Source organism: Dipteris shenzhenensis, chromosome 20 (genome assembly GCF_047967505.1).
Source record: "Dipteris shenzhenensis isolate YYH24624 ecotype China chromosome 20, Dip_SZ_1.0, whole genome shotgun sequence".
NCBI lineage: Eukaryota > Viridiplantae > Streptophyta > Polypodiopsida > Gleicheniales > Dipteridaceae > Dipteris > Dipteris shenzhenensis.
In genome coordinates, this window is record NC_141615.1 from 17,896,345 (window position 1) to 17,909,472 (window position 13,128).

The following is a 13,128-nucleotide window of genomic DNA, read 5'->3' on the forward strand; positions in this document are numbered from 1 at the left end:
ATCATTGAATTGTATTGGGTCTCTAGCCTATGCTCATGTTTCAGACGATCTCAGATGTGTAAGTTACGTTGTATACTTTTTTGGTGTACTTGGCTCTACTACACAAGTGAATTCAAGAATGCTTTGCCTCCATGGAATGCTATATTTTTTTGAATCCTGAAAAAACAAATTATGCATCAATGCATACATGAGCCTACTATGCATTATTTCATGTAGCATCTATGTAAGACTTGTCTGTGCTCTTGTAGCCCATTAGATCTATTGCATGAGTGAGTTGAGTATAATCCATATTATGTCCAATTTGTTTTGGCTTTTTATATGAGGCTTTTTTAATTTGACCCACTAATATTTTTGATTAGGAATTGAGGTCATTCAAAGTTGTATCTCTTGTTTTAAGCATTTATTAAATTCTTGTAATTTTAAATTGTGACCGCTAAGTTATCATATTCTACCTTTTACAAGTTTTGGATGCCTTTCCGTCATCATTTGTTTCCTTTCCATACCAAATTATGTCTCATTTCATGATAGTTGTAGCTTGATATTACATTTGGTTAGGCTTTTAGGAGGTTAATAGTCCCAAGAAGAGGTTTTAGCCTACATAGTTACAGGAACTTTTCCAAACAATCATATTTTCTTGTGTGGCATATGGATGGTTATCGTGTAAGGAGATGAGATTGTTTTGAATTGTGTGGCAATGTCTAGAAAAAGCTCACACTACTCAAAAAAGCAAGCTTTGTGTATGTTATGGTGTCCATTATAGCTGGATTGGGATGCCCTCCTCCCTCTCCTAGGGCATGTTTGATGAAAAACCCTCTCAACCATTTCTCATGAAACCTCATCACTAATTTAATATTTTTTTTAAATCATTGTGATTCATCTTAAGATACTTCTCTCATAAATACTTAAGGTCTTATTTTTTACATTTTTCCATAAGAACCTTTCTAAACATGAAAATGTCTCATAGGTTTGTGCAATTTGTGCTAGTGATAAAAATCTCTTTGCTTTGCTTCTTGTCTAACTTGAATGCTTTAGTAAGGTCTAACTGAAATCCTTCCAATCTTAGTGAATGGCCTCCCTTGCATACAATTTGTAATAGAGGCATCATTCCCTATAATTATTCAAAATTCCCACTCTAAGGGCCTATTCCCACTACAAGTTAGGTTAAGTTAGTGTTTTTAACATAACCAATTCAGTTAAGTTAAAGTTAACCTTAACAAGGGAATTGCATTCCCATTGGTAACCCATTATGTTATGCACTAAGTGGTCCTAACAAAAAATTTCGGGGTATTTTTCATACAAAATGGTTTATCTCATCAATCCAATGTCTGTCCTTTAAAGTTAAGGTCATAATGGATTCTTCTTTTCAAGGCCTTTCAAACGAGTAGCCATGTTGTATAGTTTCGAGTTGATCTTGACCATGAAAATTTCTTAACAAGAATCTTGCTTAAGGTCACATCCCACTGCTCACCCTTAAGTTAACCATTAAATTTTTACATTCCAACTTCTTTCTCTTCATAAAAGTCCTTAAAGTACCTATTTTGAAGGGGTTAAATTTACAAGGATTTTTTAGGGGCCATTAGGAGATTTAAACTCTCTAAATGCCAATGGGAATGCACAATTATGTGAACATGCCGTTAAGAGCCTTAACTCTACTGCTCCCTAACTAGTAGTAGGAATAGGCCCTAAGTAATATATGACAATGGTTTTTTTAAAAACTCAAAAATTGAACAGACAGCATTGGAATCATCATCTTTTTCATCATTTCTTCTAGGGATCTACTATAACTTGATAGAACAAAATCTTATTGGCTTTAGTATTAGAATTCAACAATGGTTGCTACTCACAGTGACTCATCTTGTTCCTCCATAAGAGCTAAAAGCTTTGATAACATTGCCAAAGAAATCTTGAAGGAACCCAAAGGACCCAATAATGGCATGATTGAGAGCCCCACATAATCTTTGCTATTTGTAGAAGCCATACATATGTGCTTTTACCCATACAATATGCTGAGAAATGGGTCTAATTACAACTTATGGAGAAAATTCAATTTGTTTTTTTGGGGAGAAACTTAAGTTTATAGTAGATTAGCTAGAAATTTCCAGATTTCTTATCATGCATTTTGCCACCAATCTCTATATTTTACATAACTTTTTGAAATATACTTATGGTAGAGTAGAGTTAGAAATATTTCAATTTCTTATCAAGTATTTTGTCAATATCTTTCTTTTGCATAGAGCTTTTGAGATAATGTACCAAAACACGTTACTATGTAGTTTTTGGAAAAATATTTCCTTTATTCTCTCTTTGACAAAAGCTTGCTGATATTTAGATGCACCTTGTAAAATAGGATGTACCATTCATTTTTGGTGAATGGTTTCTAAAAAGATAAATAACATAGGTAGACATAAGCATGCCATGATTTGGTAGACATATTATTAATATTTTGGCAAATAAATTCATTCTTTAGTTCCAAATATGGCATTCAATGAGTAAAAAGTGTGAAGTAGTACAAGAGATCCTTCTAGATTAAATGATATAGGCATGATATGTAAAAAATGGGTAAATTCGACCCACTTCTATTTTTCCACAATGCAAAATATAAGCCTTTTTTAAAGAATTTGTATTTGATGGACTTTTTAGGGATTTAAAATGGGTACCAATGTTATGAACCCAAATTAGATGTTATAGAGATGTTGTTACTATGTAGTCTATGCAGTATAGATGCTAGTATCTAATATAGGGCTTTGCGAACCATATACATGCCTTCACATTCATATGTGTATTATGTAGCCCATAGACTAGATGCAAGCATTTGGTATATAGGCCGTGAAAGCTTGCACAACTTATATACCACATGGTTGCATTGGGCATATCATCTACATAAACTTATGCAACCCATATATCAAATGCTAGCATCTATATATATACCTTTGTAAGACTAGAATAAGTCCAATCATACAAATTTAGAGTTTTTGTTGTTCTAAAGATAAAAAATCTACACAGAAAATAAAAGAGAAAATGAAAGAGAAGAAAAAAGAGGTAAACAAAAACTTTTATAAAAAACAAAAGGAAGATATACTGAGCAAGCAAAGAAACACTTATGTCGTCATCAGTGCCCAAGCATAAGCAGCTATACTGGGTTTCTAAAGACTCGCGGAGTCTCTTGGGCAAACCCAATGCTTACTAGAAAACGTCAAATAGACAAAAGAGAAAGAAAACAAGAAATAAAGAAGAAAGGAAGCAAGTGACTGAGCAAAAATAAACAAGCAAGTCAAGAAACAAAATCTTCCCAAAAATTGGAATATCACTCTCTCTCTCTCTCTCTCTCACTCTCACTCTCACTCTCACTCTTATTTAAAACATAAAAAGCTAAATGGCCCTTTACACTTATGTATCGTTTCATACAAAGAGGCAAAAATACATTTCTAACTTATAAAGCACAAGCATACTCAAACAAATTCTCTTTTGAAACTAAAAGAAAAATGGGCTATTCAACTCCCCGCTTTTTGTTTTCAGCTTATGTTCAATCATTCAAAACATACCTAAGGCCGATACACCATAGATAAACAACTTCATATCTAAGATTGTGCGTCCTTTTTTCATTATTTTCCTTGGATTATACCTCTTGTGTAATAGTAAAGTGATCAAATTACTACATTGAGTGATAAAAGACTCCTTAGTTGTATAAAGGTAGGAAAATCTATGTAATTGGGAAGAAATGACTCCATATTTTGCCAAATCGGAAATATTTGAGTCAATGTGAGGCATTTTTATAATGTGTAAACCACTATATTCAGGTTGTTCACATTTATCGTATATATCAACCTCTAATTCTATGGTAGATCGAGAAAGTCTAAGATCTAAGAAAACACAAGAATCCCCTCTTGAAGTGCAATTCACTTCACAAGAGTCACGAGGATAAATTCCTTCTCCAAAAGCACTAGCGTCTTTGTACATAAAGTCTTGAAAGTTAGGAACATCTGGTACAAATAAATCATCTATAAAACACCTAACTTGGCTAAGCTTATGTAAAATGATAGGGCAGGTATTGATAGAAATAAGACGTTGCATAAACTCAAATTCATAAGTGAAAAAATAAAAGTTTGCTAAAAAGACGGCACAATTAGAGCCCATGGGGATTCCTATAATTTGTTGAAACAAAGAATCACCTATTGTGATGTAAATATTATCTAAAAGAAAATCTATCCAAGTGCAAACATCTTCCACACTTACTACCTTTGTGTATCTTTTCTTTTTAGAACCTATGTCATGATCTTTATTTTTTAGCCACAAAAAGTCAAAGCATAAGGTTGTTTTCTCAACTTTTAGCACTTTGCATCTATCTTTGTCAAATCTCAGCTTGAAAACTTCAGCCACTAGCTTTTTTATTCTAAACTTCAGGTCTTCCAGGTCGATCTTTATGTAAACCATGGTAAAATCATAGGTTTGAAGGAGAATAGGAGACTCTTTTTCTTGAATGCTTCGAGAGGAATTACAAATTTTTACAACAGGAATCACTCCTACAGTGTCATTTAAAATCCAGCTTGAGTGCGAGGGGACATTTGCCTCTTTTAATAAGTCCCTCCAAAGTTCATGGACACTAGGCAACATGGCTTTGAAGCAATAGCTTAGCCATTTAGAGACATCCATCAAAGTAGTCATACAAGCATCTGCAATAAATCTTGGCTTTTTTGGAGTTTTGTGAAACTTCCAAGCAACACAAAGAAAAGGTATACTTGGATTGCAAACAAACCCAGAAGACTTGCAAAAACTCTGATGTTTTGAGATCAAATCCTTTTAAGAAACTAAGGCAGGGGTGTAAGTTTTGGCAGACGAGTTCACTTCTCTCAAAAGACATTCTAAGTAAAACTTTTTGCAAATAAAAACAAAGTTATTGGAACATTTGTCCATATAAGAAATGACAAAATTCCTATGGAATTTTCGAAGAAGAGTTTCATCTTCTTTAGAAAGATGGTTACTTTGCTTTGAGCAATTAACCGAAGGGACTTCTTCTAGTTTCAAAGCAACTTTCTTCAAAATCTTCCCTTTCATTTAGTATCTAGTATCAAAATCTTCCCTTTCAAAATATTTATGCTAGCATCTAGTATAAATATTGTACAAGCTTGTACAACCTATATAACAAGATGCCAATGCATCTTACATAGATCACACAAATGTAAAGTGTCAATGTCATTAGGTTACACATACACTTTACACTTAGAAATCACATTAAGGCATCCCTTTCATAATTTAATCGCTAGATATAACCCTTTGCTAGTCTGCCTGTAAGGATACATGATATAAATATATAAACATCACACTAAAGCATCTCTAAGTTACCCTATGGTATTTGCAAATTGATCCCTAACATAAATAGTGATTAAAATATTTACCCATTAAAAAATGTAAAGATAATAATGTGAATATGTTGGCATGAAATCATAACATGTTGATTCAAAACATCAATATCATCCTATGCAAGTAGCATTCACGTTTGACTCAACTCTATTGTTATCATGTAAAGATAATCATTTTTAGTCCTAGACTCAACTCTATCATGAGATCCTTTTTGGTTTCAAGACAGCGAGTCAAGAATGTTTGATGATACATTACGTTGGATGCATCTCCAAGGCCCAAGTTCACCATGAGCCTACTTCCTTGGGGAGTGCTTAAATAGAGGTCATGCATCTTCATTTCTATTGGAGAAAATGAGGCTTTAAAGCCCACTTTAAGCTCATGCAAACAAAAAAACCTCATGTTTTATTCATCAATACACATGAAACATTTTAGGTGGGTGCATTTTGGGCAACAAACACCTAAGATGACAAATGGGTGGATTCAAGAGTTACAGTGAATCAAGAGATCACAAGTCATCATAAATTATTGTTACAAGGTATGTAAGAAGACCTTGTGACATTTCATGTACCTATGCTACTCATGTCACATAATCATGTACCTTGGATACTCATGTCAATATGATAATTTGGAGTTGAGCATGGAATGGAACTTTCCTCATCCGTGTAGCTTGAACTAGATCCATGCCACATAAACATGTACCTAGGCTCATGCCAATATGATCATTCGGAGGTGAGCATAAAATTGAGCTTTCTTGATCCATTTAGTTGGAAATAGGGAGACAAACCACCTTCCGTACATACTCTTTGAATGTGCCCACAATGCTATTGATCTACCATGAGATCTCCCAAATTATTAGAGATAACTTGTGGCGGGGTACATTGATCAAGCTTGGGTTTCCCATCACGACGACTTAGTACTAGGAACAATCGGATGGCATCCTAATAAGCTCAAATTTTCCACTTACCTGAGGATGGTTTCATTAAAGCAATGAGATATTCCTCTCACCTCTTGAGTGTAATTTGGATCACCATGTGCATCTCTTGTCTTTCGACCTCCATGGCTATCTCGAGTTGGGACATTACTACGATTGTCTGTCTGCCTCCATGATTATCTTGAACAAGAGAATGGACTTATATGGTAGCTTCGATGTATACTTGAAGGCAAGCCATGTAGGAATGGCGATCAATTGAGTAAGACTTAACGTTGGCTGGAGTGGAGACTATCCTTGTAAATTATTCTATCAAGCAATAAAGCAAAGAAAAGGCATAGAGTTACGGACCAGGTTTGAAATGAAAGACAGGCAAGTAGTTCCTAACCGTTAGCAGATCAATTTGTAAAGCAACTAGGGGGAAATAGCAAAGAAGTCAGCCACTAGGGGGAAATAGCAAAGAAGTCCAGGAAATTATGTCTCAATTCGGTAACCTGTGAGGAGTTCTGGGAACCTGTAAAGCCTAGGGCTCCTACCGTGCAAGGTATGTTAAGCAGTCCTATCTCTTGCAAGGGGCTGTGGAATGCTTTGGAACAGATGGAGGCGTAGACAAGTTGTCATGCCTTGTCGGCCTCCCAAAAGAGTTCTATGGAAGATTTTGGAGAGCATGCTCAAAATTTGACTCCTAAACAAGGGCGTCTTTCAGAAGATGTCAATGCTAGGGTGAAATAATTAAATGGAATAAATGTTGGGGATTGGAGACCCATTACAATACTTAATGTTTCATACAAGATTCTCTTTATGGATAAGGGACCTAATTCTAAGGCTTCTTGGGAAAGAGCACCATGGGTTGTATTCGGTAAAAGCACTTTTGAAAATGTCTTCAATATATACCTTCATAAGACTAGAATATATCCATTCTTGAATGTATCTTTGGCAACAGATTATGCTCAAACTTCTGGGCAGGACTTGGTCACATATGCCAAGGTCTCACAAGTTGATGTTTGAACAGAGATCATGTCACCTGCAGCAAAGGGTGGCTGCCTATGGATGCTCAATGGAGAGCTTGTTTGCTGCTCTCCTAATGCTGCCAAGCACTCCTCGGCTGTGTGCTCTTTAACGAGCTTCAGTGAACTTCCCCAAGTGCCTTTGCTGGCCCCCACAGGACCTTTATTAGGGGAGGGTTTGGTCTACTGAACCCCCCTCCCCCCCCCACTTTTTTTCTTTTCAGATCTGGCCCCCTTGGTTGGGCTTCCTTCTGCTCCAGCCTTGGCCACAAGTGGCCTCAGTTGCTGACCTCTTTTCATAGCCTATATGGGCAGACCTTCTTTCTCTGATCCCCACCCCCTGTCTGCAGATCTGGCAGCCTCTCAATATGCAAGCTTTGCAGCCACAACAGCCCTCCTGTTGCCCATATGGCAGCCCCTGATGCTCCCCCTTGCTGCCTTCCAGACAGTCCAATCATCACAAGTTTATGCTGTCCACTTCTCAGCCTATATTCTGACCAAATGGCAGCCATCAGTAGATTTTCCTTTCCACCAAACCTCCATATATGGCATCTTCCTCTCATAACGAAATGGCAGCTCCTCTGATCCCTCAATTCTATCAAGGCTTTATGTTGCTGTTCTCTCCTCATTTGGGGGCTTACAGGCGGGACAATGAACCATCTACTCAGGTCAGTCTGACTAGCCTGACAAGTGAACTTCCAACCCTGCTGACATAATTGGGATTTCAACTAGCAAGAAGCTGATTTGCCGTGCCAGGTCTTCTAACACAATCTTATCTGACAACACTCAATTCATCTTGATACCACTGCAACCCTGGCAGGCCTGCCCTTTGGCCTGGTCTCTCTGGCGTGCTGTGTTCTCAGCTGCCAACATAACGGCTAAAGTGCCCCATTACTAATAAAGTAGCTTCTGCATGCCGCAGCAGATGCAGGTGAATAACCTTGTCCATTTACTGGCTTCCATCTCTCATTTGAATCTTTTCTGTAATATCCACAAGAGCCGCTACAGCAAATTCTTGTAGCTCCATACAAAAGGGATACTATGACCCACTTCAAATGAAATATACACTGGCAGGCTGGCGACAGTGACACAAAGGAAAGAGTCAGCAATGTGCTATCCTCATGATGAGGGATCCTTGTTTGTTTGCCTAACTACACCAATGAAAATGGTAAAATCGAGCTGGCCTTGGCCATAGAATCAGGAATCACACATGGCACAAAATATGCTTGACTGTCCAAAATACTACCATCACTCTTGTGGTCTAATTGTAATTTCCAAACCTCAAAGCCCTTGTGGTCAGAATTTCTCTCAGAACTTGCAATTCAGGTTCAGTCCCCCTGCTTCCCAACAGCTTAAAGATTTAGCATGGCTACTCAAGGACGCTTTTCCTCAGCTGCAAACTGAAATAGGCCCAGCATTTTAATATTGTAACCCACCAAGAACGTGAATCTTTGAAGCCATCTTCAATATAAACATCAAGCAGAACTAAAATTTACCACCTCTTACACTCAAGAATAAAAAAGGCCGCAGGTTTACAGCTTTATGCAAACGCTCAGAGGAGAAACCAATTGAGAAACGTAATGTCTACTCGATTCTGTATGTGAAACAAAAGACTTGACCTCAAGGCCATTTCTGGCATGACTCGTCCAAATCTCACTGAATCACTTGGTTTCTTGGGGAAAGGAAAGACCAAATTGTACACGCTAAAGTTTAAATCCTATGAATGTAACACAATACACATTTTTTAGGCCCACTGGAAAATAAGATACATGCAAGCGGGAAGTAACCCAACATTCAAATGAACCTTGAGAATGGAACAGTCAACAATTGAGGACCACAAGTATATGCTAAATGGCAATGCCAATAAACTGGCTTTTGGCTTCAGTTCCGATACCTTTTGCTCTTTTAAATTACAAAGCAAGTAAACTGTATCATCTGACGTACATTGGACTTTATTCAAGCTCTTATCAAAGAATCATAAGGTTACCTTTTCGCACTTTGAAGTAAAATTACAAGTTCACACACCATCATGGAAAACGGGAAATAGAAGACCTAACTTTTCTCGATAATCTAGATCTAGAGTACCGTTTTGCCTTGTTTAGGGACTGTTTGACAGAGGGCACCCTCCGAGCTATGCTCTTCCATATCATATTTACAGCATCATTAGGCTCAGCAGGGTGCTGATATTCAAAATGGTGGTTCAGCTGCTTCAATTTCCTCCACATTCGGCTCCACTCTTCTTTTTTCACACTTCTAAGCATATCCATCACAAACCCGCTTTGAAGCGCATCAGTGGACCTCATGAACAGGCAGAAATCAGTGTAATCCAGCTCATCTTCATAAGGCAATTCTATTTCATCACTTATAATCACAGGCACACAGTGACTTGCTATTGCATCAAATAGTCTATTTGAAGATGGTGTGTCACCAGCAAGATGAAGGCAAAACTTAGAAGAGCGCATACCCTCCGAAGCACTGCGTATCCCATCCCTTTGTGCAGTTCCTGTAGAAAAATGCACACCTGGCTCATCCTTCAGCATCTCATAAAGCTGTTGCCGAATAATTCCTCCCTGAGACAGAAAAACCTTGAATGTTCAGACTCTCAAGGCAGCTTAGAAGACACCCATTTAATGAGTTAAATACTCAGATGGCAATCACTTTTGTCGACAGTTACCCCAGTTACACATTTAAGGTTCCTTACACATCATTTATACTGCAAGAATTAACATCGATGGTCCACAAGGCACGCCAACCATCATGGACCTTCATATCCAATCTTGTCAACGACACAAAATTGATCACGCTTGGTATGGAGATAGTTTCAAGAAATTTATGGACGTTGTCCGTGTGGTAATTGAATGCTCAACAAGTCAAGACTCGTGGTACAAGAAGCGCTAGATCGCTTGATGGGCGGGCGAACCACGGTGGTGGTAGCTCACAGGCTGTCAACAATCCGTAATGCGGATACAATTGCGGTTGTGCACGAGGGAAAAATCGTGGAGATTGGGTCACACGATGAGCTGATTGAAAAAGGTGAAAGTGGTATCCATTCATCGCTGGTGAAGCTGCAAGAGAGTGCTATGGCGAGCAATGCAACAATTCTCACACGTGATTCAAGGTGGGCGAGGGGTTCATTCTAGGTGAGGTGAGTGAGGGGTTCTTGAAGCATTCATGCAGAATTTCCATCTGTTGGGATTGATCAATGAGGGTGCATGATAAAGACGTACCAACAGAAACTGAATCACACACCCAGCTCCGCTTAGCCACCATTAAAATCCTAGTCATTTCTAAAGGTTAAGGTGCAAATCTTTTATTTCACCTGCTTATTATAATGTACTTCTGACAAAAAATAATCCTCTTCCAAGAATGCTTAGCAAACTCGTAGAAATTTGCTGCAAAAAGCAGGAACCACCAGAGAAACATTTCCCATTTTGAAAGTCAAGTCATGGATAAAGGCAGACATGTATCTCTTTGGTCCTCATTAGACTTTCAAAACAAAAATGAAGTTATTGTAGCCTGAATGGAACAAGAAAGTACTTGTCAATAGATGTCACTTAGAGTGCCAAACTATGATTATGCCAACTACTTTGAAATTCCTTTATTATAGGTCATAGAGTGGTGCCGTAGTTCTATGATGATAATCTAATAAGGTTTCATTTTCACATAAGAAATTTCGTCCGTCATAGTATGCTGTTGAATCAAGTACTAAAAAGTTTGATGCCTCCAACTCATTGTACTATAAGGATACTTAAAGAGCTGTGAAGAAAAAAAATTCTTGTATGCAAGAAGGATCACAAAAGCCTTTATGTAATTTCCGAGTCAGCTGAAATGTCAATTGGGACGCCACTTATCTAGACCTGCCAGACTGCCTCCACAGGCAAAAATATCTTCTGTTTTGAATGTGAAGGGATGTCAAGGAGAAGATGGCACACAAAAGGACCAAGATGTTTAAAGCAAATAGAAGAATGAGATTCAGAGCGCACCCCAGGTCATCTGACATAATGACAACCACGAAGTGGCAGTTCCTCGCATCCAAGTCCCCAGAAGTATGGGGATAATGGGTACGAGTTCAATGTGCACCCAACTAGCAAGATCTAAAATCTCTAACCACCATGGGGATAGTGGGGATAATGGGTACGAGTTCAATGTGCACCCAACTAACAAGATCTACTAACCACCATGCCCGAATGGAAAACGGAGGGTGGAACAAATTGAAGGAAAATGAGAGCAGACTTTCAATCAGCACTTGCAGCACTCATCCTACTAAGATTACCTTTCTGGGCATTTGTAAGAGAACCATGAGAATTAAACTTCAACTCACCTCTTTTCTCACGATGATTCCTTGGAAATAAAGAAGAGTCGTTCTACTTTCAAAAGACGAATCGTCTGCTGTATAACTAGGAACCACATGCTTGTAGGGGGCCACGACATCTTTGCCCAAATTTGCAACTAGAGGAGAATAGCGCCCAAAATCAGCTACTATGAACATAGCGGCACGCAATTGTTCCCTTGCTACGTGCAAACTGTTGGGATGATGCATCACAATGACGTGATTCTTCCCGCCTGACGTTCGCCATGCATTTTGTCTCAGTAATATCCGGACAAGCTTTTCCTGCAATTCTACGTTTCTGTCTGTCCCGTCGGTTGCCTCGGATCTAGTATACTTGTTGTAACTCAGGGAAGAGAAATATGGCACATAATACACATCTGCTTCCTTTGGATTTTCCACGAGAATCGCAGTACATGGGTGCTTCCGTTCAGACATGTAGGAGGAGAGGAGATCTAGCGTAAGCCAATATTCCGGACTGTGTTGCAAGTTGAGGCCACCCGGATACCTCGGTACCTGAGACATGTTCCTTGGCCAAATCTCATCGCTGTATTTTTCCTCGATCATACCAAAATGGAACTCTGGCGGTAAATCGTACATGAAGACCTTGAGAACTGCGGCCTGCTTGTTACAAAGCGAATCATCTCCCACCGACTTCGGCACAGCTGTCAATATTTCTTCTTCAGCCGTTCCCCCTCCATGATTCGCTGCAACATCCAAACCCCGCACCTCCGCATGCCTCGAAAGATGAGCTCGCTCGATTCTGAATATAGACTCCCGCAACTCCGACGGGATGTGCCCAGTCGATTTCACGAAGAAAATGGAGGCAAGCAAGACTATTAAAGCTACGAAGGCAACAATGGCGAAGGTGCGGCGGTTAGACGATCCGGAAGCTTGCCGATTCAATCGACCCACCCCCATTTTGACGGGCTGGCGGTCATCATGAATGGGCATTGTAAAGAGAAAAGGAGCTCAGCGAGCGGAGATTGTGAGCCAAGCACTGCCAACCCATAACCCATCGTCAGCACCTCGATAAAGCTTGCTCAAAACGTCCGTTGTGCAACTGAGAAAGAACAGGAGCGCAAGACAGAACCTCAATCCAGAGCTTCGGAAGAGGAAGGAGTTCAACGTTGTGAATCGATTTCTGGAGTGCTGGCATGGCGAATGCTAAGCACAGGGCATCGGAGGAGATGGCAATGTCGATGGGCGACGGAATTTGGAGGTGGATGGGCAGAAAAGGGAGCAGAATTGGCTGAAAGACAAGGAGAAGAGAAGGAAGAGGGAAGGGACAAAGAAGAAGAAGAAGATGATGATGTTAATTATGAAGATGTAGAAAAAGAGGAGACCCAATTTGTCAAGTTTTCAAAGAAGAAGAAAAGATGTTGGATGATGAAGAAGAAGATGATGTTGAAGATGAAGATGAAGAAAAAGAGAAGTCCACTTTGTCAAGTTTACAAGGGCACTTTGTCACGTTTACAACAAAGAAGAAGAAGACGACGATGAAGATG

General features: G+C 39.0%; 1 protein-coding gene across 3 annotated transcripts; it reads right to left on the bottom strand.

The window, feature by feature from the left end:
• Nucleotides 1–9,012: 9,012 nt before the first annotated feature.
• LOC147889372 (putative arabinosyltransferase ARAD2) lies at nt 9,013–12,802 on the bottom strand. Of its 3 annotated transcripts, none has more exons than XM_087391869.1 (3): nt 12,714–12,802; nt 11,615–12,620; nt 9,013–9,863 (listed from the first exon to the last, which is right to left on the bottom strand). In XM_087391869.1, the coding sequence occupies exons 2-3, from the start codon at nt 12,572–12,574 to the stop codon at nt 9,321–9,323; spliced, it is 1,503 nt and encodes a 500-aa protein (XP_087247995.1). In that variant the 5' UTR covers nt 12,575–12,620; nt 12,714–12,802; the 3' UTR covers nt 9,013–9,320. The 3 variants fall into 3 exon arrangements, with proteins under 3 accessions (XP_087247995.1, XP_087247994.1, XP_087247996.1); XM_087391870.1 differs by lacking the exon at nt 12,714–12,802 and having other exon boundaries at nt 9,415–9,546; nt 9,758–9,863; nt 11,615–12,707; XM_087391868.1 differs by lacking the exon at nt 12,714–12,802 and having other exon boundaries at nt 9,014–9,863; nt 11,615–12,707.
• Between the last annotated feature and the right edge of the window lie 326 nt (nt 12,803–13,128).

Coding starts and splice junctions, on each gene's coding strand:
- LOC147889372 (XM_087391869.1), bottom strand. CDS start 12,574: ATGCCCATTCATGATGACCGCCAGCCCGTCAAAATGGGGGTGGGTCGA. Junction 9,864..11,614: donor GAATCATCGTGAGAAAAGAG/GTGAGTTGAAGT, acceptor TTTCTGTCTCAG/GGAGGAATTATTCGGCAACA.